Source organism: Xiphophorus hellerii, chromosome 23 (assembly GCF_003331165.1).
Source record: "Xiphophorus hellerii strain 12219 chromosome 23, Xiphophorus_hellerii-4.1, whole genome shotgun sequence".
NCBI classification, from domain to species: domain Eukaryota; kingdom Metazoa; phylum Chordata; class Actinopteri; order Cyprinodontiformes; family Poeciliidae; genus Xiphophorus; species Xiphophorus hellerii.
In genome coordinates, this window is record NC_045694.1 from 27,365,243 (window position 1) to 27,389,899 (window position 24,657).

The following is a 24,657-nucleotide window of genomic DNA, read 5'->3' on the forward strand; positions in this document are numbered from 1 at the left end:
AAACTAAAACAGACGACTACCTGGGTTCGCCTTCCTCCTCTGCGACCTCATCTTCTTCATCCTCACTGCCGCTGTACTCGTAGCCCGGATCCTCTAACAGAGAGAAATACAGAAAGAAAGTGGTGAAGAATTCAGCTTCACACTGGCAGAGACTGATTATCAGCAGAGTATAAACAAACAGCAGCATCAGATCAGACAGAACCCTGACCGAGAAGGTCAGAGCTGTAAAAGAATCGGTCCAACCCGAGGTGAGGATAATTATTGATTTGTTTTTTGTTTTGAATATCTGAAATATTGCCCAACTGGAGGCATATTGTCCAGAGTTTTCACTCCACAGCGTTGTTTTATGTTTTTATTTTTAACTAGTTGTGAGAAACGGTGGACAAATGTGAAACTGCTGCTGCACAAGTTATTCAACATTTTGTTGCTAGGCAACCAAAGAGTGAGTGAGCTAGCTGGAGCCACCAGCCTAGCTTATCAAAAGCCTTTAATCTGCCTGCATCTCCCAGAATGCTGTGCGGTTCAAGATTATAATTCAGTTCATATTCCATATATTTAATCTTCTACCAGATGTATTTTTTTTTTTTATGATGCAGAGAGATTTTTTTTTTCCATCGATAAAGTTATAAAATGCTTTTCCAGAGACAAAAGAGACACACTTTCCCTAACAATGCGATACGGATTCCTTGCTCAAAGTCGGGAAGCAAAGAAGTAAAGTTTGTCCAAGAAAAACATCAATGACAGGAAATATGGAGTCAAAGAGAACCTTTCCGATTGTTTGGGACATCTGGAAATACAATTAGTCCTAATCCAAGTGACTCGAGTTTGTCACAATTCTGCCCAAGAACTTTGCCACGAACAATCACTGTGGTAAAGAACATCTTCTTCCAACAATCCGGAAACAATTCTGCGATGGACGTTGTGTTTTACGGCACGGCGGAGGTCCATGTCTCGAGGGAAAAGTGATAACAAAAAGGTTCAAAGATCAGAACACTGACGCTTGGGATCAGTGGTGAGGAAACTCCCCAGATAACCTCGCTGAGCTTCTGTAGTCAGTTCTCAAAAAAGGCAGGTGGTTAAACAGAAGCCAGAAGAAAAAAGGGATCGACTCCAAGGACTGATGAGAGAAGAGGTCACTGTTAGTCAAGACTTTGTCCAGAAATAGATGATAGCTGGATTGAAAAGCTAGCACCGTAAACACAAAACTGTCCCTGTCGTTGGTGTTAGGGTCCAGTAACACCAACTACAGAAATCGATTAGGAAGTAAATCAGTTTTGTTTGCTTCCCAACCAAAGTAAGCAAAAGTTGCTTTGGTTAGCTAGCTGATCTAGCTAATTTTTGCTAGATCAGTTGGTTGGAAACTAAAAAACAGTCGCTAAACACAGTAAACCTAAGCTACTTGATGCTAATAGCATCACTTTTCAGAAGAAAGACAGTCAGCAGATGTGCCTCAAAACAAAATAAGAGAACAGATACAGATTTAAGAAGCTATTTAAAAGAAAAGTGTATTATCCTGTAATGTAATGTCTGCAATTTGTTCAAGCTGAGACAGAGCGAGATTTAAAGCAGCAAACAGGAAGGCAAAAAAAGCTAAATTATTTGGTTTAATTCTTTTGAGAGCACAGTATTTGAAAATGTTCTCAGCTTTTGAAAACCCCTTTGAAACTATATTTTAATAATTAAGTAGAAATTCTCTTAGCCTGGACTTAATACTCCACTGGGCAACTCACAAAAGGGTTGGTTGAAAAAAAAAAGCAACTTTTGGAAAATATTTTCTGTCATTTGTAAAAAAAATAAAAAAAATAAAGTGAGACAGTTCCGGGACAATACGCAGAAATAGTTTTTTTATTAATGCTAGCTATGCTCTTAGTGACTTTTGCTAGCATGAGATCACAAACTGTTGAAAGTGTCAACTCTGTTATTTTATTAATGTTTAAAAATGATTATAAAACCGGTGTGAAATTGAGATTTTGCAATGCACGCCATGCTACTAGCAATATTTGCTACCATAATGCAATAAAAATTCCTGCTGTACGTTATTATTCTATTAATGTTTAGAAATAATTATAAAACCTGTTATTGCTGTTTTAGTAGTGCTAGTTATGCTACTAGCACTTTTTGCACTAGCATGGGATAGAAAAAAAAAGTTGAAAGTGTCAATTCTGTTATTATTGTCAATGTTTAAAAGTATTTACAAAACCTCTGATTGCTGTTTTAGTAATGCTAGCCATGCTACTACTGCTATTTTCTAGCAAAAATAAAATAGTAAAAAACTGTTTAGGCAAAGTGTCAACTCGGTTATCAATGTTTAAAAATAATCATACAACTCCTTCTTACAGTGGCATGGCCTCTAGTACTAATCTAATTAATGCCGATCTTACATCTTCTTCAAGTAAAACTCTTAAAGAAAATTCAGAATGACCTAAAACTGGTAGCTGCATTCCTACTCAAAACTATATTTCTTTTATAGCCACATATGTACACAGGAAGTGTTTTGTTGTTTTTCCTGTAGCCAACAGAATAAAATCATTGTTCTGAGATGGTGGTGGGGGGGAGAGAAGATGAGGCTCCAGTAACGACATACGACATTTGGACAACATCTGTTGTGAGAGCAGCTCAGCCAAAAGCTGAACCCTGACTTGACTCTCCAGATGTTCACATTAAAGGTAACACGACCCAGGTGGGGTTGGTTAAAGCAGAATGATAGAACAAAAAGGTCAACAACATTTCCTTTCCCAAAGTCCCTCTCTACCCCCGTCGTGTTGTTATCCGAAGTTTTGGGCTAAGTAGAGGAGAAAGGAGCAATTTGTTGATTTAAATTTCATCGTTGGGTGATACATCTCACAAAACACAACCCATCTTTGTTCAAACTACACCCCTGAGGACGCTCAAAGACGACACATCCTCCTATGCATCACATCCGGAGAATTTATTTTTGACTTAGATTTTTTTTTTCCAGCAACTCACACACACAATAATGCGACAGGCATTTTATTTAGTAGGGCATGCACACCCAGACGGCTCTAAACCCCCCCCCCCCCCACACACACACACACACGCACACACACACAAAACACACAGAGCAAGCAGAAAGTCTCCAGCCATTTAGTATGCTTTTGGAAGCTCAGAGATTAGAACCAGATGGCCATTCTGTTTCCTCCTTCCTTCCTCTAAGCGTCTCTCTCTCTTTCTCGTCTTCCTTCTCCTTTCTGCCTTTTTTGTTCCACCTCTGCAAATAAACTCGGATAAAACTGACAGATCTGATCAGGTTTTTTTTCACAACGTGCAAAAATCCATCAGAGAACAAAAACGCCGGGCTGACGTTGGCGCCGCACATCGAGCTCATCTAGGGAAAGAACGGGGATAAATTATTTTCACAACAGCGCTCCTCCCTCTATGTTTCACATTCCAGCTGTGCTGCCCTGTGTCTCTTTCCATCTCTCCAAAATCCCTGCTTCCTTCCTTCAAAAAAAAAAAAAAAAAATAGTAGCAGAGGATTGTGGTAATGGTATCACAAAGTGAAGACTTTTAAAGCTCACCAAGAGGAATTGTGTAAAAATGTGGGCAGCGGCTCCGGCCAAGTGCAACATTTCCCCATGTTGTAGATGAACATCGAGAGTTAGAGCGCGCCTGAGCAGAGAAAGGAGACTCAACTGGTGAGGGATTCATCTGGAAATGCGAGAAATAAATCCTTACACCAGCTGTGTTTCCACGAACCATAAAATTGCGCAAATGAAAAATTACAAAAATAAATGTGCTGAATGGAAATACCAATTTATAGAAAAAAGAAAATTCAATTAAACATTTTTGTGACGGGATAAGGCAGTTTTTCAGTCACATATAAGTTGATGTATGTTGCAAAACTGCAGTGGAAACACTTTTTTTGCATCACACGAGTCACGTGACCAACAGCCAGATGTTGCTACTGGCAAAAACGCCTAACAAGAAGAGAGGAAGTAGTAGGAGGATGACGGTTTGTTTTTGTTTTTTTCAGACAACGTTCATCTAGCTCCACCAGAGTTCTCACAGCGTCACTACAATTTCACCAAAACGGTGCATACGTAGCTGGTCCCAAGTAGGCGGGGCTTGTCATTACAACTCCTGAATAAGACGCCGACGTCTCCCCTGATTGGCTGATAGATGATGAGCGCTAGCACCATGGTTGGATTATAAATATATATGATGTAACGGTTTACATCCATCGCTGCTACAATTTTTAATGATTTATCGCATGAACTAGCTTATTCACATGAGATTTTAAGTTCATTTTGTATTTAATGGAAACACCCAATTGTGATATTGTGGCTTTTTTTCGACATTAGCAGAAGATTTTCATACATTTGTAAAGGAAACGCAGGTACAGACAGCAGTCAGGTCAGCAGCTGGGAGGATCTTGACAAAAAGACCCTAAAACCTGTTGGGTCCCCTCACCCTTCTCTCGCTTCTTCCTGGTTCTGTCCAGGTGGTCCTTCAGCATGATGCGGACCTGCCTCTCGTTTGCCAGGTCCCTGATGAAGGCGTGCTTCAGCAGAGCGTCTGTGGCGGGTCGGTGGATGTGGTTTTTGACCAGGCAGCTGTCGACGAACGACAAGAAACGCTTCGACCTGCGGAAAGCGAGGCAAAGAAATGATTCAGAGAAACGTGTTGAACTGAATGCTTGAAATTAACATTCTTTTTTTATAATTATCGAAATTTAGCTCAGCTGCTGCAATGTTTATTAGAGTAAATGTCCCATGGCTCTACAGTATATGGACCTTTCTCACATTTTATCTAAAAACAACTACACACTTCAATGTGCTTTGGAAAAAATGCATCAAAGAAACTTTAAAAATGTATCTGTTTGCATTCTCTCAGTCGATACTTTGTAGAAACTTGCTTCTGCTGCAATTACAGCTACAAGTGTCATGAGGTACCGGCTTCACACACATACACTGCCTATAAATACCATTCACTCTTTTGGATGTTTTACACTTTTTATTGCTTTTACAAATCAATTATGATCAATTGATTTGGCTTTTTTTCTTTGATATCTCTCTCTGTGGGAATTGAACATTAACATTTTTTTAAAAAGACTGAAAACAGAAAAGGAATTACTGCCGAGATCCAAACAACTGAAGGCATCCAAAACGTAAATTGTGCCCCAATTTAAACTTACTTGATGTAAATGGCTCGACACTGTTGTACGGATGAATTTAATATAATCCTACATGTCTTTGAACATGTCTCGAATTTCTTTTTTCAGCTTTTGTTCAGGTAGCTGTCAATATTATGTGGACAATACACAGAGATTGCTGCTTTAGCCATGCTAGCACTGCATTAGCGCTTTTTGCTAGCATTACTATGACTAGCATTTTGAATCATAAAAAACTGTCAACAGTTATTTTCTGTTGTTCAAAAATAATTAGAACATCTGTTTGAGATTGCTGCTAGCTATGCTACCAGCATTATGAGCAAGTGTTAAGTCTGCTACTATTTTATCACTGTTTAAAAACAATTCTAAAACCTTTTAGTGCTGCTTTAGTAATGCTAGCCTATTAGCGGCTTTTACTAGTTTAAAATAGCAAAAACTGTTGAACACGTCAGTTGTTATTTTGTCAATGTTTAAAAATAATTACAAACCTGAGATTGCTGTTTTGTAATGCTAGCCATGCTACAAGCACTATTTGCTAAAATAAGATAGTAAAAAAAATGTTCAAAGTGTTACATCTTATTTTTTTGATCAATGTTTAAGAATAACTTTAAAAGATTATTGGTGTTTTAGTAAAGCTAGTCAAGATATTAGCACATTTTACTAACACAAGACAGTAAAAACAGTTGAAAGTGTCAACTTTTTTTTACTGATTATTAATTTAAAATTTGTTTGATCAAATGACTGCTGATAGTTGTACGGATGGACATTCTGTATGCTATTCTTCTAGATTTAATTATGTTGACTTTTTTTTGTTGCTGGTACAGTAACAATAAAAACCAAAAAAGCTTTTTGACAAAAAAATTAAAACACACGAGATAATGACAATTAAATAAATAACATAAAATTGCATATGTTGCTTGGTTTAAACTAAGAAGTTTAAATCAATTTGTGCTCAAATACTCGTCAATTTAAAGACCAAGAAGTTTCCAACAAAAAAACACAACAAATCAATGTAAAAAGCAGACAAATCAATCATGTTTACATCAATACCTGTGTCTAGTAGCTGCTATAAACTTCCTAGAGTTGTCTGGCAACTTGCCTCCAATCAGCTCATCATTCCTCTCAGCACTCCCAAAGAAAAATATTGTGTAAATTGTAAAGTCGATGTGAGGCTTTAAAGCTAAATCTACCATCAGAAATCACTTTGAGAGTCGAACGGGACTGTTGTCTGTTTTTTGAACAGGGAAGGGAAAGAAATATGTGTGTTGTTGCTTCGTTTATCCGCCTCAGGGAGGCCTCTGGGTAAAATCACAGCAAAGCTCTGCACTACAAGACCTATTAAAAGCTGCCGGGAGAAAAGGCGTTTCTGATCGTGTTAATGGTGAATGAAAGACAGCAGCTAGTGTCAGTCCAGAGTTCAATGGGAAGAGCTTTTCTATTATGCATGAAAGGGCAGGAAGACGAGTGATTGATGAAGAGAGGGTAAAAATCAAATCCCAATTTAATTTCAAACTTACAGCAGAAACACTACGGTAACTTTAATTTACACACAGGACAAATAACTTGCAGTGATCACCACACGTCTACAAGCACTGAGCTTTTTGTGAAAAGAAACAGCTAGAATGTGTGTCGTCTGATCGTCAGCTGTACGAAACCCACAACAAAAGACACCTGAGAGCCTCAAGCCTGCTGCCTGTTTCCCTGTGTTGTGCGTACAGATGAGAGTTGTGTTCACAGGCTTACCACTTCTTCGATTTGAGTCTGGGCGCGGGGTTTCGAGGAATCAGAAACAGAGCTCTCATTGGATGCATGTCGCAGAGAGCTGCAGAGGGAAAGCAACGGAGTCGGACAGAACAAAGACAAAGGAGAAAAGTGTGTCAGGACCGCTGAAAAGGGATTTAAAGAATCCTTGGAAGAGAGGCAGTGATTTCTGCACACTCTTTACAGTGACAAACAAAGACAAAGACAGTAAGGCCTATTCAGCTAAGAGTTTACATTTCTAGACATTTCAGTCATTTTCAGGCCTTCAGGTTTAGATTACAAAGCGTTGCCATGATTATTCTTTACAACCAAAATCCCAAACTTTTGGATTGGATTGGATTGTATCATAACACCATCCTGATATCGCAGCTTTGAGTATTGACTGATATCGATATCGACCCGATACGATAGCTTACATATTTTGTAGTGTGGAACGTCAGAAAAGGTTTGATCAAGCGATGTTACTCAAACAGAGAGCAATAGTCAACAACAATAGATATGACAATAACTGACCCGTTTATTATTAACCATTGGCTCAGTGTGTAGGCCTGTCGCAATAACAAATTTTACTGGATGATAAATTGTCCCAAAGGTTAATGTGATAAATGAAAATATTGTTGCTTTGAGACTTTTGTCAAGTAATATAATGATAATGGCAAAATAATGCAAGAACAAATTCTAAAAGATCAATAATCTTTACATTTTAATAAACATGTAACACTGGAACTGGAAAACGTATCAATATCAGATCGGGATGCCCCTAGAAAACAACCCAACAGAGAGATTTACCCAACAGTTTTTTTTTAATATTCCTTCATCATCTTTTTGTGTGGTGTTTTCACTCTCTGGGTTTTCCTATCATCAGCCCTTGACCACGTGTGTTTTCTTTTTGTAAAAAGAAGTGACATTTGGCTTTATACAAACATCAATCTGCATTACAGCCAAATGTCTCCACTTCAGGGTCATTTACCCAGACATAATGTAAATTAGCATGTTCAGATGAAACCTGAAAAGTGCTGCTATGTTTATAAAGAGAGAGAGGAAGAGAGAGCAAGTTTGGTCTTACAATTGTCTATTTCTAAAACTTACTGACATGAGCTTCAAATTTTAGCATGTGAAGAAAAACATGTCTGAGACAGAGCTCTTGAGTTTGGTTGGAAATGTTTCTCAGGATTAAGCCATCAGCCATTAAGGTGAACTTTGAAAATTGGCAACTGCCTTAAATGTTTTCCAGTTGTAAATGTTTTTTACCTAATGTATGGGTGTCCAAACTTTTTCCTCTCAGGCCAAATTTAGTTTGAAATATTTTCGGGGGGAAGTAACAGCTTCTGGTTTTCAATTTAAAACCTTGAATAATTTCAAAAAATGTTTTCACCTCTTCTGCTATAATTTAACTTTGCAATACAGCAGCGCAACAAACACGCGAGTGAGACTTTTGTAGAAAATTTGACCTGTAAATATTGTATCTTAAAAGGTTGTCAAATATTTGCTTTTCATTTTTAAGAAAACCTGATTTCCTAATTTTTGCTGTCTTTTTTTAATCCACTACAATAGATTAAGAAGTCTTTTTTTCTTCAGAAAATTTAAACGTGTATTTTGCCAACCTTAATGAATACCGCTAAATGTTTGTGGCATAACTTTTCATCTACTTTAAACAAAAGACGAAATTGGTAGTAATAGAAGACAATGACTTCAATTTTCACTTTAAGAAAATGTAGGCATTTTTGATAAGATCCTCCTCCTTAAAAAACAAAATTTTAATCATGTCCATCTGCATAAGATACATGCAAATTTCTAATGGCAAATGGCGCCAGGCCTGAACTTTGTGCACCACAGTCCCAGGATGATGGACTACAAATTGACTGGAAATGACCTTATAACCCTTTACTGATTTATGGGCAACAACAACATATTTATCCTTAATATGCACCTGAATTCACAGTTCATCAACCTATTTATTATATAGCAATTTCCTGTTACTAACTCCCCTAGTTGAAATATTTGCTAGTTTTACAAAGGGTTTCTTTACTAAAATAAGTATGAACACGGTGTAATGTATCGTGAGATAAATTTATCCAAACATAGGTGCTGACTAAGGGTGTACCGACTTTTTACCTCGACATCACAGACCTACATCTTTTGTATTTGTAACTTACGAGGAGCTCCTTCCGCCATCTCCAGTGCAGTGATGCCTAATGACCAAAGATCGCTCTAAAAACAAAAGAGAACAGAAAAAGCTGAGTCTGTAGCATAAACACAAGCTAAGATGAAACCCTATTTGGTGGCTGTTTGCATTCCAGCCTATGAGTCAGTTTGGCTGCAGACCAAGACAAAATACCCATCAATTACAGACAATGTTTCAAATACAAAGATTTCTGAAACTGAAATCTCACTTCTAGAAATGAATCAGTGGATTCACTGAAACAAGAAATATGATTTAAATTCTTTGTAAGTGAGACTAAATGATACAAATATAAAACTGAAACCACAGATTTACATACATCAGGTGACAATGCCTAAGTGGGTATAGTAGCTGTTTTGCAAAGGTTGTGGGTTTGATTCTTGCTTTCTCTTGTCACATGTAAATGTGCCTTTAGCCTCAGTTTAATATCAGACAGTGAGAAAAGATCGTATCTTTTTGCATCTAATAGATCAGAGGAAAACAAGACTTTACATAAATAATTAGATTAAAACTAACCTGGGGGTTGTGCATCATGCCCAGGGGCACATCAACAAGTGACAAGCTGGAATCAGACCCACAACTTTCTGATCTCAAGACAACAGCTCTACACACCGAGTCGCAGCTGCAACTTAGCTGTTGCCGTCGGCTCCAAATCTTTTTTTTTTTTTTTTTTCACTGTTTGCTGTTTGTAAGGAGCTGATTCTCCACTGGATTTTTGCACTACAAAAACATTATCGAAATTTCTGTGCTGTGTTCTATTTGCGTTGAAAGAAAAGTTACTCTGTAGTCGTAGGTGGCGTCCGGATTCTCGTCACAGGCAATGACCTCTGGAGCCATCCAATAGGGAGTACCAATGAAAGTGTTCCTTCGACCAATCGTCTTGTCCAACTGAGCCGAGACTCCAAAGTCAACTGGAGTATGAAAATATGAGAAATGATCAAGGAAATACTCTTATACTCCCTCGTTAGTACTGTGCGTCTTGCTGCGTTCTGTCTTACCCAGTTTGACCTCGGCGTTCTCCGTGAGCAAAACATTTTGTCCCTTTATGTCTCGGTGGATCACATGATGAGAGTGAAGATGGGAAAGACCCTGGAAGACAAAGACGTCCACAATGAGCGCGCTCGTTCACGGACGAGTCAGATGACTCGCAAGTATGAAAGTGGCAAACACTGGCCGTCAAAGAACGTCTTCATCACATGCCTGGATTCATACAGAGCTGGATTGTCAGATTTGTGGCGCAACTGTAAACATTCTTGCTGTAAGGAACATATATTATGCCTCTTTTAACAAATTACTGTAATTTCCTGGGGTAAGAATATAATGACTTTGGCTTTAGTCAGTCAAAACAACAAGATTACACAGTGGAGCTCTCTTCTATAAACAGTCTTTGGAGCCATTTCCTGTCTAACTTTGATTTAAGAGAAACACTCCTGTCTTTTTATAACATTTAGATTTATATATATGTGTATATACTGTATATATATACATTTTGTTGGACGATAAGTAGCCCCAGAAATTATTGCAATAAATAATAATGTTGTAATTTTGAGACAATTTTCAAGAAATAATAATAATGGTAAGGCCATAATAATACAAGAACACATTCACAAAGATCAATAAACTTTAAATTCTAATGAACATTAAACACTGGAGCTGGAAAACATTTTAAATAAACAAATAAATAAATGAATAAATAAAACAGGAACAACAAATAAAATAAATGATGGAGTCTCTGTAAACTAAATTGTCCCTTAAAAAAAGAGATAGTTGAGACCAAACCCCCAGATTAAAGAGTTTTATCATCCAGTTTTTTGGTAGGAAGAGAGACAAAAGAGAAAAACGATAAATCGTGCAAATGGAAATTTCTGAGCTTGTCTTAATTTGTCATACAATAAAAATGAGTCACAATCAGGTTGTTCATTATAGTTTTTCATGTTGCAACAACAAATATAAAAGTAATCTAATATGAGGGGTACGCCGATTGCAGTTTTCTGGCAGATCACCAAGCTATGAAAAGTCTGACCTGCCGATTACCGTTATCGATTTCCTTTTTCTTTTTTTTTTTCTTGAAAAGTTGCTAAATGCAGGGACAAAATTGCTAAGTTTGCAACAATGGGGCAGGTAGTGCTAACCATGTATGTGCAGATGTGACCCGATGGGTCTGAAATAGAAGCAAAAAACATTACATTACAAACATTAACATTGCAATTATACACAACTTTGTCTAAGAAAATTCCATAAAAATACACTAGAGGTTATGAAGTTGGAAATTGGAAAGAGATATTGATGAAACTTTTGAACGTTCTGCAAATGGACATAATAAAAAGCACACCTCTTTAAAAATTCTAGTGTAGTGACTGTAAAAATGCAAAGTCATCACACTTGACTTTGCATGTCAAGTGTGATGGGTGTACTAAGTTTTTCACAAACCTTCTCTCTTCATATAACAATTATTGACATTGTGGAATTAGGGCTGTGGTTTTGTAGCGACCACATTCTAGAGGATAGATGATAAAACATTGCATTAATGCAGAGTGTGCTCTATTTTTAACATGCCTGTGCTTACATAATGAAATATCGGGAAACTGACATGATTTAGAGATTATTTAGAGTTTTAGAAGAAAAAGAAAATCGGCCACAATAAATATTTCTTTTTTTCCTAATAGGTCTCTTCTAAATGCTAAAGTGTTCAAGTCGAGAACGTCTACTAGTTGCTTAGTGTCAGAGCACACACATTTCTGGGTCCTTGCATTCTCGCTTCTTCAAAGGAGGTTAAATAAACAGAGGAAGTGAGTCCTATTTCAGACAATGACGCTATGTCAGACCGTAGTGTCTCTATGTGTGTGTGTGTGTGTGTGTGTGTTGGTGCGCGGGCGTGTGTGTAGGGGTGTATGTGTGAGGGGATGTTGTGATATTGAAACAATCAGGAGACAGCGTGGCTGACTGCAGCTCAGAAAATACTGGCCACTGTCCAGATTTCTTTTGTGTCCCCTACAAAATTCTAAACACTAAAAAAAAATATCCCAGTTTTATTCTCGTTCTTGACAGAAGCACAATATCATCAGCGAAGAGATTTATTTGAACTTGGCTCAGGAGAGCTGAAGGATAGCTAGGTATGCTACTACGGTCACAAACTCAAAGAGAGAACACAGAAAGCAGTTTTTCTTAAAATCTCATCATCTCCTAAACAACTTTATGCTTTAAACTGTCCAGTTAAGTATGAAAATGAAAAATAAAACTAACTATTTGGATATTTTTGCAGGACATTGAACTTTAAGGATTAGAGTAGCACCGATGTAAAGAGTCGCTGTGGAAAGAGGAACTGCATTAAGCATCTTCAGTTCCCTGGTATACACAAAACTAGGATGAAACACCAAAATACAAATGATTGATATGAGTCATAAACAACAGCTAAAGCAAAGCTTAAATCTAGTTGCAGATACAAAAATCACATGACCTGTTGGGAATTTATTTCAGAACGGGTAAATGGTGTAACTGTACCTCAGTCTTCTCAGCAATTCATGCTTGGAAATGTGGATTATTTTGCACTTCCTTTGTAAATGTGTGAACACTTGTGATTTAAATGGCTCAAAGCATTTAGAAAAAGCATTACCAAGTGCTTGTCGCAGTTTATAATACAGCTTTTTAACATACTGACAAAACACATAAGCACATACGTTGCAAATTAAAATGTGGAATCAACAGTGGATGTGGTGCTTTACTCTACAGCTCAAAAACAATGCATTGAAAGTGGTGTGCATATTCATAATTGTGGCAGAGCCATCTGTCATATCAAACCACAAACTAACAATAAAACAGACTGAATCAAGCTACAGTGTATAGCCAAGTTAGCCACACGTTTGCTATGCAACATTAGAGCCTGTACTGCCACTTTTTGGTGAAGCTAATCCTGATTAATGGAAAGGTGTGTGATCAAGCTAATTTTTGGCAACTTTTTCATATTTTACTTCCAGTTGGCTTTGCTTTCTATTCAAATTTATTCGGCTCATTGCAGTTTATGCAAAGCTTTCTTAAGCCCCTCAGATAGCTTTCACTACTTCAACACCTTAAAATAAGCAATACCTTATTTTGTGTTTTAGCCATTCTGTTAGATATTTGCTGATATGCTTAAAATCATTTTCCTAAACATCCTGTTAGATGACTAGTTTCATTCAACCTTCAGCTTCTTACACTGACACCAGAATATTCGGATACACAGAGAAGCAAAAACAAGCCCGTCACCATTGTGCTTGAGAGTTGGTATGAGGTGCTGGCACGCACACCCTCTTTAAGGTGCCTCCAAAAAATGTGGCTGCCCGTTACAACCAATCATCTCAATGTTGCTCTCAACTACCCAAGTGACCGTATTTCAGAAGGATTTGGCTTAGTTTTCAAAGAAAACTTTACAACCATTTCTTGGACGTCCACCTTGGCGAAGATTGACAGCGGAGATAACTGCTGAAAGCTATGACGCCATTGTTTGGAAATGACATCTTGGCCTTTCCCAGACTGATAGGCAGCAACAACTGCTTCCTGAAGTTGTCTTTCCCTTTTGGCATTGTCTTAAGATGGACCTGAACACTACACAACGGTCGAATCCAAAACTTTGCAGCCCGCTTGTGCTATTTCATTCCTATGGAAGCAGTAAGCATCAAACTCTGTCTTGGACCTTTTCTTTTTGGGAAGAAGTTAGAAGTTGGTTAGAATCTGACCATTTTCCACCTGACCTGCCCTGACCAGCTGGTCGGAAACAAAATATTCCCCTTTTTTTCCCCCATCAGTGAACAGATTGGATCTAAGCACTAACAAGAATCCTCTCCAGTGTGCAAGTTGTTGGTGGGGAAAGAAGAGTCACTGTTGGAGAATCTTGAAGGTGTTTTAAAATGAGGTCAGATTAAGTAAGAAAGGAGGCTATTCTTAAGGAAACCATATTCTTTAAGGAGAAATCCTTGTTTATTCTTGCTGTAACAAGAGAGAATTAGACTGGCCAAGAGTCATATCACTCTTTCGCCATTTCAAATTTCTACGGCTATAGCAGTTCTGTACCCCATTTTTGGTGATTAAAAAGAAGAAGTCTTCGTTGGACAAACATTGACAACATTAGGCTGAATTTATAAGAGGAGTGAACTGATTGTGACCCAAGCATAAGATGCTAAAGATATTTTAAAATGTAAACTAAAAATCCTTGTCGTCATTTTTAAAAACATAAAATTAAGTTTTAAAGCAAATGCTCAGTCAGAAACACCAGAAAATCACAAAAAACAGAGAGTCTGTGATAATAGCTGCCCGCGAATAACTTTTAGAGGAATAAAGCTTCCTCTAAAAATGCTTATATCTCCCTGTTTTAATATTTCAAACTCCAAATATACCTAAATATGCATTAATACGCAAAATTGAAACCATCTTAGCACTGCTACTACAGAAGCTAATAATTAAAGTTGTCCTTGTCTCTGCTTCTGGCGGTTCAGCCAATCAGAGTCAAGCAAAATAAATGGTGCTCCTGGATTGGCTGCTTTGCAGATGCCAGCCAATAGTCTGTCAATCAGCATTGTGCAAAAGTATTTCAGCTTGGAAGTTTATAGGTTAAATAGTTAACCTGTCCATTGTATATCATTATACAACTGCTCATCATTACCTAAACATAACTAAGGAATTCGTCATATCATTAGGTCCTGATACCAAAAGGCCATAACTGTAGGCTGCACTGGATATTTACAACTAACAACGCATTAGGGCTCACCAGGCTCTTTCTATACAAGGCAGTTATGATTACATAAATGTGTGTTTTGCTCTGCTCCTTACCCTTAGCACCTCTCTGCAGATGTAGGCAATCCAGTCCTCTTTCAAACAGTTTCCTTTAGTCTTTTTCACCAAGTCTGTCACAGAGCCAGCACCACAGTACTCCATCACTAACTGAAGAAGCAAACAATTTAATGGTTAGTAGTGATACGTTTCTGCCACATTTATGGAAAGCTCTAAATATCGGCGTCTTTAAACAAACAGAATGCTCGGAACATGAAATATTTTTCAACTATTCCAGTTTACAAACCCAAAGTTGGTGGTCCTGTCCCGCAGGTCCTTTTTTAATGAAGGCACCATAATAAGTAGCAATGTTTCTGTGATGGGAATAACTCTTCAGCATATTAATCTCCAGCTTTATCTCCTCCTCTTCTTCCTACAGACAAAACACCCAACATAAGAGAAAATATTAAAGACAGCACAAGTTTTGTTAGTGCGGCCAACAATGACAGCAGACAGAAATAACTCAGAGTATGAACAATTAACACAATAATAAGCAATGTTTTGGTTTTAAACTCACTTTACTGGTTTACAACATAAGGGATGATAATAGAAATGTCTTATAACTTCTCCAAGTCAATGAACCCCTAAGTTGTCCCCTGCAATGAAGGAGATCATGGGAAATGAGAAGAGACATATGAATGGTAGGGGAGCTGGAGGAGTCGGACTTTTTTCCAAGTTCCTGCCTGCTTTTAAATCTCCACACAGACACCAGAAAATGACAGGGCAGAGTGGGAACTTTCGCCGCTATCTGAAACAACAACAAAAAAAGAAAGGCCCTTTGCCTCCCGCCTGACTGTGACTGCGTGCGCAAGTGTGAGTCAGTGTGCGATGGCAGATAATAGACAGGCATTTCCACAGATTGTCTGTAGCAGACCAGCAGAGAAATCATTAAAAAAAAGTCCACAGGAAAAGTCCAACTCATTGATGATGAAAATGTGCATGTGAACTGTTCTGTGCGAGTTCGTGCTTCACCAGCAAGTGGTCCCAAGTTTGGCTTCATGTTCACAGTCTAACTTCAAAGTTCAAACATGCACCAATATAGAGGTCAAGTTAATGGTCTTTTATAATGAAATAAAAGCTGTAAATACAAGACAAAAAGGCTGCCAAAGGTCGGTGAATTAAACAATTCATCAACAAAGTATCAACTGTTTGTAGTTTTGTGTCTCTCAGCTTAGCTTTGGCCACAGCTGCTTTGCTCCAAATATTTATTTCAATGTAGACTTTTCACATAAAAAAAAAATAAAAAATCTACATTTACAAAAACTCTGATTCCATTTTAAAATGCTGCAATACCAGTGTTGTATTATGCACCAAAGTCGCCATAAATGACATCAGATTTCAAAGGCAGGCGACGCTGAGCATGGCTAAAGCTGTGCGAGGTCAAAGATAACTCGCTCGAAAAACAAATCCGGATTAAGAGAAACATAAAACTGCTAGAATGTTGTGAGCTGTAAGTCTGACAGTGACACTTTACACATATGATGTAGGCGTCAACATAGTTGGGGGTTTTTTAATGTTGCTTTTCTCCAAGAATGTAAACAAACCGTGAAATCTCAGGTTTACAACATATCAGTGTTATACAGGTATGAACAGGACTTCATATTACACTGCCTGGCCAAAAAAAAAGTCGCCACCAAAAAATGGTCACACTCTCTAATATTTTGTTGGACTGCCTTTAGCTTTGATTACAACCCGCATTCGCTGTGGCATTGTTTCAATAAGCTTCTGCAGTGTCACAAGATTTATTTCCATCCAGTGTTGCATTAATCTTTCACCAAGATCTTGTACTGATGATGGGAGAGTCTGACCACTGCGCAAAGCCTTCTCCAGCACATCCCAAAGATTCTCAATGGGGTTAAGGTCTGGACTCTGTGGTGGCCAATCCATGTGTGAAAAATGCTCCCTGAACCACTCTTTCACAATGTGAGCCCGATGAATCCTGCCATTGTCATCTTGGAATATGCCCGTTCCATTTGGGAAGACAAAATCCACTGATGGAATAACCTGGTCATTCAGTATATTCAGGTAGTCAGCTGACCTCATTCTTTGGGCACACAATGTTGCTGAACCTAGACCTGACCAACTGCAGCAACCCCAGATCATAGCACTGCCCCCACAGGCTTGTACAGTAGGCACTAGGCATGATGGGTGCATCACTTCACCTGCCTCTCTTCTTACCCTGATGCGCCCATCACTCTGGAACAGGGTAAATCTGGACTCATCAGACCACATGACCCTCTTCCATTCCTCCAGAGTCCAATCTTTATGCTCCCTAGCAAACTGAAGCCTTTTTTTCTGGTTAGCCTTACTGATTAGAGGTTTTCTTACGGCTACACAGCTGTTCAATCCCAACCCCTTGAGTTCCCTTCGCATTGTGCGTGTGGAAATGCTTTTGCGTTCACAATTAAACATACTCCTGAGTTCTGCTGTTGTTTTTCTTCGATGTGATTTGACCAAATGTTTAAGTAATCGCCGATCACGATCATTCAGGATTTTTTTCCGACCACATTTCTTCCTGGAAGACGATGGTTCCCCACCATCCTTCCAGTTTTTAATGATGCGTTGGACAGTTCTTAAGCCAATTCTAGTAGTTTCTGCAATCTCCTTAGATGTTTTCTCTGCTTGATGCATGCCAATGATTTGACCCTTCTTAAACAGACTAACGTTTTTTCCACGACCACAGGATGTGTCTTTTGCCATGGTTGTTTAAGAAATGAGGAGTTACTCATTGCATTAGCTGGGGTTAAATAACTTGTTGCCAGCTGAAAGATAATCGCCTATGCAGTACTTATCCAATAGGAGGCTTGTACCTATTTGCATAGTTAAATCCAGGTGGCGACTTTTTTTTTTGGCCAGGCAGTGTATATTATTTGTGCTCACCTTTCCAAATTTCTATTCTAATCATTTCCAGAAGAAGTTGCTCAGCTGAAATTCAGACTGAGGTTTAAGGCTATGTTTTTAACACGTTGTGATTGATGTGCACCAGGTAACTGTTCTCTCTGCAAAAGGAAATATATATTTACTATAACTCTTCCTTAATAACTCTCAGTGCCCAACAGCTTTTCACAACTGAAAAAATTGCCTTTAAATGTCACAGCAATGACACGCTCCTCCAGTAATAAACAGTGCCACGAAATTTATAGCCAAAGAAAACATTAGGGAAACTTATGCCCTGCTGAATGCGTTATGACTTTAAGACGGCATAAAAAAAAACAAACATTGAATAATACTTTTATTAAATTTATCTATCCCTTGAGATTGGTTGTTTAATCTGCTAATTATTCTTTCCATTGTTTAGAAAAACATAAAACTGTTTAGTTATTGGATCTGTCTAACAGAATATGCAAAACTCATCATCACGTTCATTTTTTTTTTTTTTGCTAGGCACAGTGACCTCAAACTGTGGCTGCTCAGCTGGAACTTTTAAAACTCAAAAGATTATAATTTGAGATGGTCAGTGTGTGAAATTGTTTACACAAACAAAATGAAAACTTAAAACTTGACATAGGTAAATGCAGAACATATGGTTATGATACTGATAATAACGGATTTCACTGCAGAAAAGGAAGAAAAAAAAATAAGGACAGATGATTAAACAACATGTGTTTTCATAGTAATGTCTAAACTTTCCAGATGGTCAAATTATCAGGTCGACTGGAATCTGGCCACATTAAGTTATTAAAGATCTAACTGTTATCCTTTTATGAACATATTATCCTGATGAGCCGTAAAAATTTTTATTACAGGTCAAATATGTGTCAAAACGCTTTAGCAGACTTTGTAGAACACAGCTAACCTGTTTAAGCTAAATGATTTGAATTAGACCATTTGATAAGTCCATTATTAATGTATTATTACAACAACAACAAAAATATCTCCCACAAAAAAAAAACAACAAAAAAAAAAAGTCAACTCTGTGACATTGAGGTCTAACTGTTGCAAAATGGATTTAGAAAGCCAAATTTGAGCAAACTTAGAAATGGCTGCAAAATTAAATCAGACTTAGTAAAAAATTTACAAAGTTACTTATTCCACATAAATACAAAGATATGTCAACATGTTTAATTCCAACCTTATCATAAAGGTGTAATGCATAATCCTGTTCCAATCTGTAAACTCACGCAAAGGTTTTTCTAACCTCAAATTGATTTACTCCACAGCAACTTATTAATATTTCATAATAGCGAAACAACAACGTAACACTGTGGCTTTTAAACTCTAAAGTGAACAGAGCTTTAATATCACAGAGATCTAATAAAAAACTACTTCTGTGTGTGGGGGGGAAAAAAAAAAAAAGAAACATGAGAAGCGTACGGAGAGGAGGAGAGTTGTTCTCGTAATTCGATTTAGTCGGGGAAAGTGCTATATTAAAGAACATTCCAGTTTGATCCGTGTTGTATGTGCGTACTCTGACAGGAGAATTATGAGAGGCTCCCTAGTGGATTGTAAGAGTTCAAATCGCTTCAATGACCTAAGTGAGCAGTGAGAGAACTCAGAGTGGAAACACAGAGGAGAAGCCGTCTGTTTAGAGTCGTGACAGAACAATCAGGGAAGTTTTCTGCAGGCTGTTTTACTGGGCTGCTGGTTGTGTCCACTCGTGACTTTTGGATCTTTAGGGAGTTCGGTTAAAAACTTTAAAGCTTGAGTAAATAACCTGTAAAATGTGAAAAAAAGAAACATATTGAGATAAATGCGGAGTTCTGTACTTGGAAAATGAGATTTGATATTCTTTTTTTCACTTTTCTTGATTGTTTTTTATGCTTTAAGTATAATAGGACAAAAGGTGTCAAAGAGTGAACGTACTGTCCCGCTGGGTCAAGTTTTGGTATGTCACTTCTGCCGACTTTTGTCGATCTTCCGAAGATGGAAGCTCATTTCCTTGAGTTTCTGGTTGTCAAATAAATATTAGCTGTGTCAATCAAAAAGTAGGTGAGGCTGCTATCAGTTGAAGACACTCCAACTATTCAGCATGCTGAGGTGTGATTCTTCATCAAACAGACTGTGATGTACAAAGCGCACCATGAGCTTGACTAAAGCTACGATTGGGACATTGCAATGACATTCAAGAAACACTTGCATAAGTTCTGCAGTAGCGACAGATATGTGTGGAATTTATTGCATCTTAGAATTTTCAATACAGCAAAATTGGCCATGTGTCCAAAAATAAATAAATAAAAAATCTGTGGTTGTCTTTCTTATGCCTAGTTCACCTGACAAGTTTATAAAATTGTCATTTGATTATTAAAACCTGGCAGGCCACACACTTAATGATAAAAAGTCTTATATATAGCAGGTTTGGTCGTACAGTGCGTGGCGTACAACCAAACGGTAGGAGCAGCACAATGCACACAAACCAATTTCACTCATCAATAATCAAGTATCAGACACAAAGTCCCGAAAAACAAGTTTAACACAGAAACAAACAATAGAAAAAAACACCTTAGATGTCCGCTGGACTTTCTGGTGCGACATGGTAGTTGTTTTGTTGTCTTTGTTAAGAATTCCTCTCTGTGATTCTCGTGTGTCCGCAGAGGCCACCGAACACATTGCAATATCGGGCCAAGACAATCCAACACGTTGAATATCTGATTTTAGATTGGGGCGGATCAGATCACTCTTCAAACACTACACATGGCAGGAAGATGTCTACACAAGGCACTCCGATTAGCCACCAGGCTAAGCGGAGTGTCCTTAAGGTTATCAGAAGAGGAAAATCGGGACAAAATTTGGCATTAAAATTGCAGTGTCAACTAGGCATCAACTGGTGAACGAACTGAGTATGCTGCAGTCTCAATTATGTAGGAAGACAATGATGGAGCATTATATACCAAAGGTAAAGTACCCTGGATTCCTTCATATTGATTTTTTAAGTCTTAATAAGGACTAAACGATTTAGGGCCCAGATACTGCAAGGATACAAAGAGAATTTTCAGCAAGAGTAAAAGCAGTAAAACATTTACCTCTGTGACCTCCATGACTTTGATAGCTGCCAGCTGACCAGTCTTGACATGGCGACCCTGGGGGCAAACGTAAAGAAGCAGTTAGCATCCCAACCAGTTTAACCACATGGGCATCCTACAAAAACGTACAAAAACGACAGTAAAAGCCCACAGACCAGAGAAACTCTTGTTGCCGCAACGCTGAGACATAAAAGATTACCCGAGCCAATTCAAGATCTAACAGTCAAACATGTTCACATTCCCTCACACACAGCCACACAGCCACACATTACACCGTCTTCGAGAAAACACTCAGCCTGTGATGTAATTCTCCATTCACCCCACTGTCTGCCTAACTTCATTTTCTCTTGGGAGAGCCAGTCAGAAAGAATAAGACGTGACATAAGAGGAGAGTGAAAAAAAAAAGTCAGCAAAGAGGACCGGAGCTGTAAAGGGCAGTCAGGTGAAAAGGGAGAAATTGAAAACCGTGTCAAGACTCAAGGCTGTGATGTATGGAAAGTCTATGAAATATACACGAAAGGATAACAACTAGCCAATTGGTCAGGACAGATTAAACTGATCTTGTGTGAAAGCCAAACACAAAGTTGCACATCACTGTGAGGTAAAAGGAAAACAATAACTGGTTTCAAGATTTTTGTTTTCTTACAAATGCCAATATAAAATGGTAAGGCATTTTTGTATGAAGTCAGCTTACTCTCAAATTCCTACTCCTAAAACCAGCCCTTCCTCTTCACAGTTACATACCAAATTGTGTCGAGAATCCAAACAAAATACAAGGAAATCTGCATTTTTAACAATACAAAATATGAGAACGTTTAAGAGGAATATACTGTATATGTTCAAAAGGCACTGCACATCTTCTGTACTTCTACGAAACCAATCCCTTCCTCAAAGTGTTTGCAGAGACTTTCTCTTCATGACAAAATATTACATTTTGTCATTTATTTTCATAATAAAACATATTTAAATAATTGCATTAAATAAATGCAACCGACAACTACAGAGTTTGAAACTTAGCAGTGCAAACGTTCATTTGTAGATTCTCGGATCTACAAATGAACGTAGCATTTGCGACAGCATTTTGAAATCGCTGTGTCCGGGTTCAACATATCCTCATCAGAGACGTCCACAGAAGCTTCCCAGATTGTAATCTGAACGGTTCATGGTCGCCCAGGTGTGATTTTCTCAACAGTCACAGCTAGTCTGTTTCAGTAAAGGATCATTGCACTGAGATATGGAAAAGTTTTTTAAAAAAAGAAAAACATTGTCTAAAAGTAGTTGCAGATGTAGAAATGTAACTCAATAACCACATTTTTGTTCAACTTTTATTAAAAAAGTTAACATTTTTGTAATACTGAGAAATATTACATGTTCTAACAAAGGGCTCAAGAATAACAAATTAAATAGCAGGTACTATAAAAATAACACATGAACAGATGCCAACTGATAAAGTTAATTTTGAGCTGATTTGTAATAACAACACAATAACAATAACACAGTAATAACTAGTGTAAACCCCTAGAGTTCAAATTTCCAAAAAGGAGGGCAAAACACATACTTCTTCAGTTCTCACAGTGTAAAAATAATATGCCCTATGACTTGGTCTATACCATGCATTGTGCTTCAAGATAATCCAAAATGTTGTTATACTGCCAACACAGACGCTTAGGGAATTAAAAGAATTATTTTTGTAGCTAAAATATAGCCTCAAATTCATACACTCACTGACTAAAAAGGCTCAGCTTTAATTGTCATTATGCAGCAGTTTGAGATTTACATGTCAAGTGCATTACAAATAAAATGTTATTATTAGTGCTATTAATCACTGAGAAAGAGTAGAGGATATGAAATAAAACTGAATTAAATGGAGAATGCATTGAATGCTCCTGTGACTGCATGGCGGTGACTAAAACGTCACATCAACTGGATAACAGAGCGGGGAGCAGAAGCACTGATCTCATGTCAGCACGGAGGGACCTGTCCTTTGGCCTGGATGCAAGCAGGGATTCACTGGGAACTGATTCAGGTGTTGTATCTCCCACAGCAAGTCAGCCAGAGAATGCTGTAACTGGATGTCTGACAGATTGACACAGATTTCGACAAGGGAGCGGTTTGGGGGACCTGGCTGGTCACTGGAAGACTTCAGAATGTCTCAGGCTGGCTGCAGACATAGACAGTCATGTGTGGATGTCGAAGGCTCACATCGGGGAGCTGCTTCAGATCAGATGAGACAGAAGGAAACAGGATGTCACTAACACTGAACTGCGCTGTCTGGGTGAGTCCCTTCAAGAGGTCATACTCTAAAAGTACCTCGCATCATGATGCCAGGAATAAAACGGGGAAAAGTGGCTCTGCAACACCGGTAGCATTGGTCCTAGAACTTGTTCTACATATTCCAATTCTTGGCAGATAGTATAATCTAAACCCAGTATTGGTCTGCACATTTACCAAACTACACCCAAATTAGATCAATTCCTTTGGAGTGCTAATGTTTCTTGTCAGCATTAGAGTGGTGTTATTGTGCAGAAATTTATTTAGTTAAGTAAAGAATTAAAACTCTCCTATTTAGGATTTCGTCTTGTATCAAGAGTTGAAGAAGGCACGTTGGAGAAACTAGCAGTAGCATTGGGACTGTTTTTCATTCACCCAGAAAGACCTATGACAACCTCTACACATGAAATCATCAGACTGGTCATTTAGGTAATCTTAAGACAAAGTCATCTAGAAACAATATGCTCACTTTTTGACTCATTTTGTGCAAATATGAATGGAAAAATCTGTGACCAGAATCTGACAATTGGCTGATCAGAAATTCAAACATCTGACCAGTGAATGCACCACACCCAAACACTATCGAGTAACATTAAAGAACCAGAATCAACTTTATTGACCAAGATTTTGAGCGCAAACAAAGAATTTGACTTCAGTTTTCAATTGTTCAAGGAATACAGACATAAAGTGTAAAAATATAAACATTAGAGGGAATAAAATAAGAATAAAAACAATATGTACATGTATTTGAAGTCATTCATAAAGAAAGAAAAACGAGGACTGTTGTGACAGTGGAAATAAAACAACACACTTCAGTGTGGAAGTCAGAGGAAGAACACAAGGTGTAAGATGCTACTTGAAAAAAAAACACACATTTTTAAGAAGCCATGTCCTGGTTTTATTTAGACCACTACCACATTTTATTGGCTGTTGCTTATTTCACCCTATAAACTTGCCCAAAAATAGAAAACAAGCGCAACCTGAACATATCATGTAAATCCAAAAGAAAAGGGATGCTCTGACAAGCTTCACAATAATACTGCTCATAATAAAACTTGCTGAAGCAGCAAATTCAAAACAGTCAGTCCTCCATCCAACCTCCTTCCTCCCCCCAAAAAACCCCTCTCACAATCATCCCTCTTTGGTATTGAATGAGAAATCACTTACACAAGGCCCACTGACCCCTGGGTGTGTTGTGTCCTCCATTCAGTCCCCAGGCGGAGGACACTGTCCCCATAACGGCGAAGGATTAAGCCGTGGAGGCAGCCACTGGCCTGACCGTGATAAATAAAGACATGCCCTTCCTGTCCAGCCAGACTCAGCCATGTCTGCTCGCAGCCACCGCAGCTGACACAGACTTTAAGTGTCCTCCTCTCAGCCAAGCCACTGATTAACAACGCGACTCAGACGCACCCTTGGTAAAATGGCTCTCTATCGGAATTAATTGGAGACAGTTTCTCGCTCTCTGACACTGAAATCCTGCAGTGTCAGACGGGCAGAGTCGTGCACACACACTGCGTCAGCCTGCACACTGTTGAATTAAGACACAA

At 38.2% G+C, this 24,657-nt stretch overlaps 1 protein-coding gene across 9 annotated transcripts in view; it reads right to left on the minus strand.

Moving 5' to 3' along the window:
* The window catches only part of LOC116713970 (misshapen-like kinase 1), a 76,762-nt gene that overhangs the window by 39,184 nt on the left and 12,921 nt on the right, over positions 1-24,657 (minus strand). For all 9 annotated transcript variants that reach the window (XM_032554253.1, XM_032554255.1, XM_032554260.1 and 6 more), the window contains exons 3-11: positions 20,837-20,893; positions 15,124-15,249; positions 14,877-14,987; positions 10,073-10,163; positions 9,855-9,985; positions 9,049-9,103; positions 6,875-6,953; positions 4,432-4,604; positions 21-93 (exon numbers count right to left, since the gene is read on the minus strand). In XM_032554253.1, the coding sequence (XP_032410144.1) occupies positions 21-93; positions 4,432-4,604; positions 6,875-6,953; positions 9,049-9,103; positions 9,855-9,985; positions 10,073-10,163; positions 14,877-14,987; positions 15,124-15,249; positions 20,837-20,893 (896 nt within the window). The remainder of the gene's footprint in view (positions 1-20; positions 94-4,431; positions 4,605-6,874; positions 6,954-9,048; positions 9,104-9,854; positions 9,986-10,072; positions 10,164-14,876; positions 14,988-15,123; positions 15,250-20,836; positions 20,894-24,657) is intronic.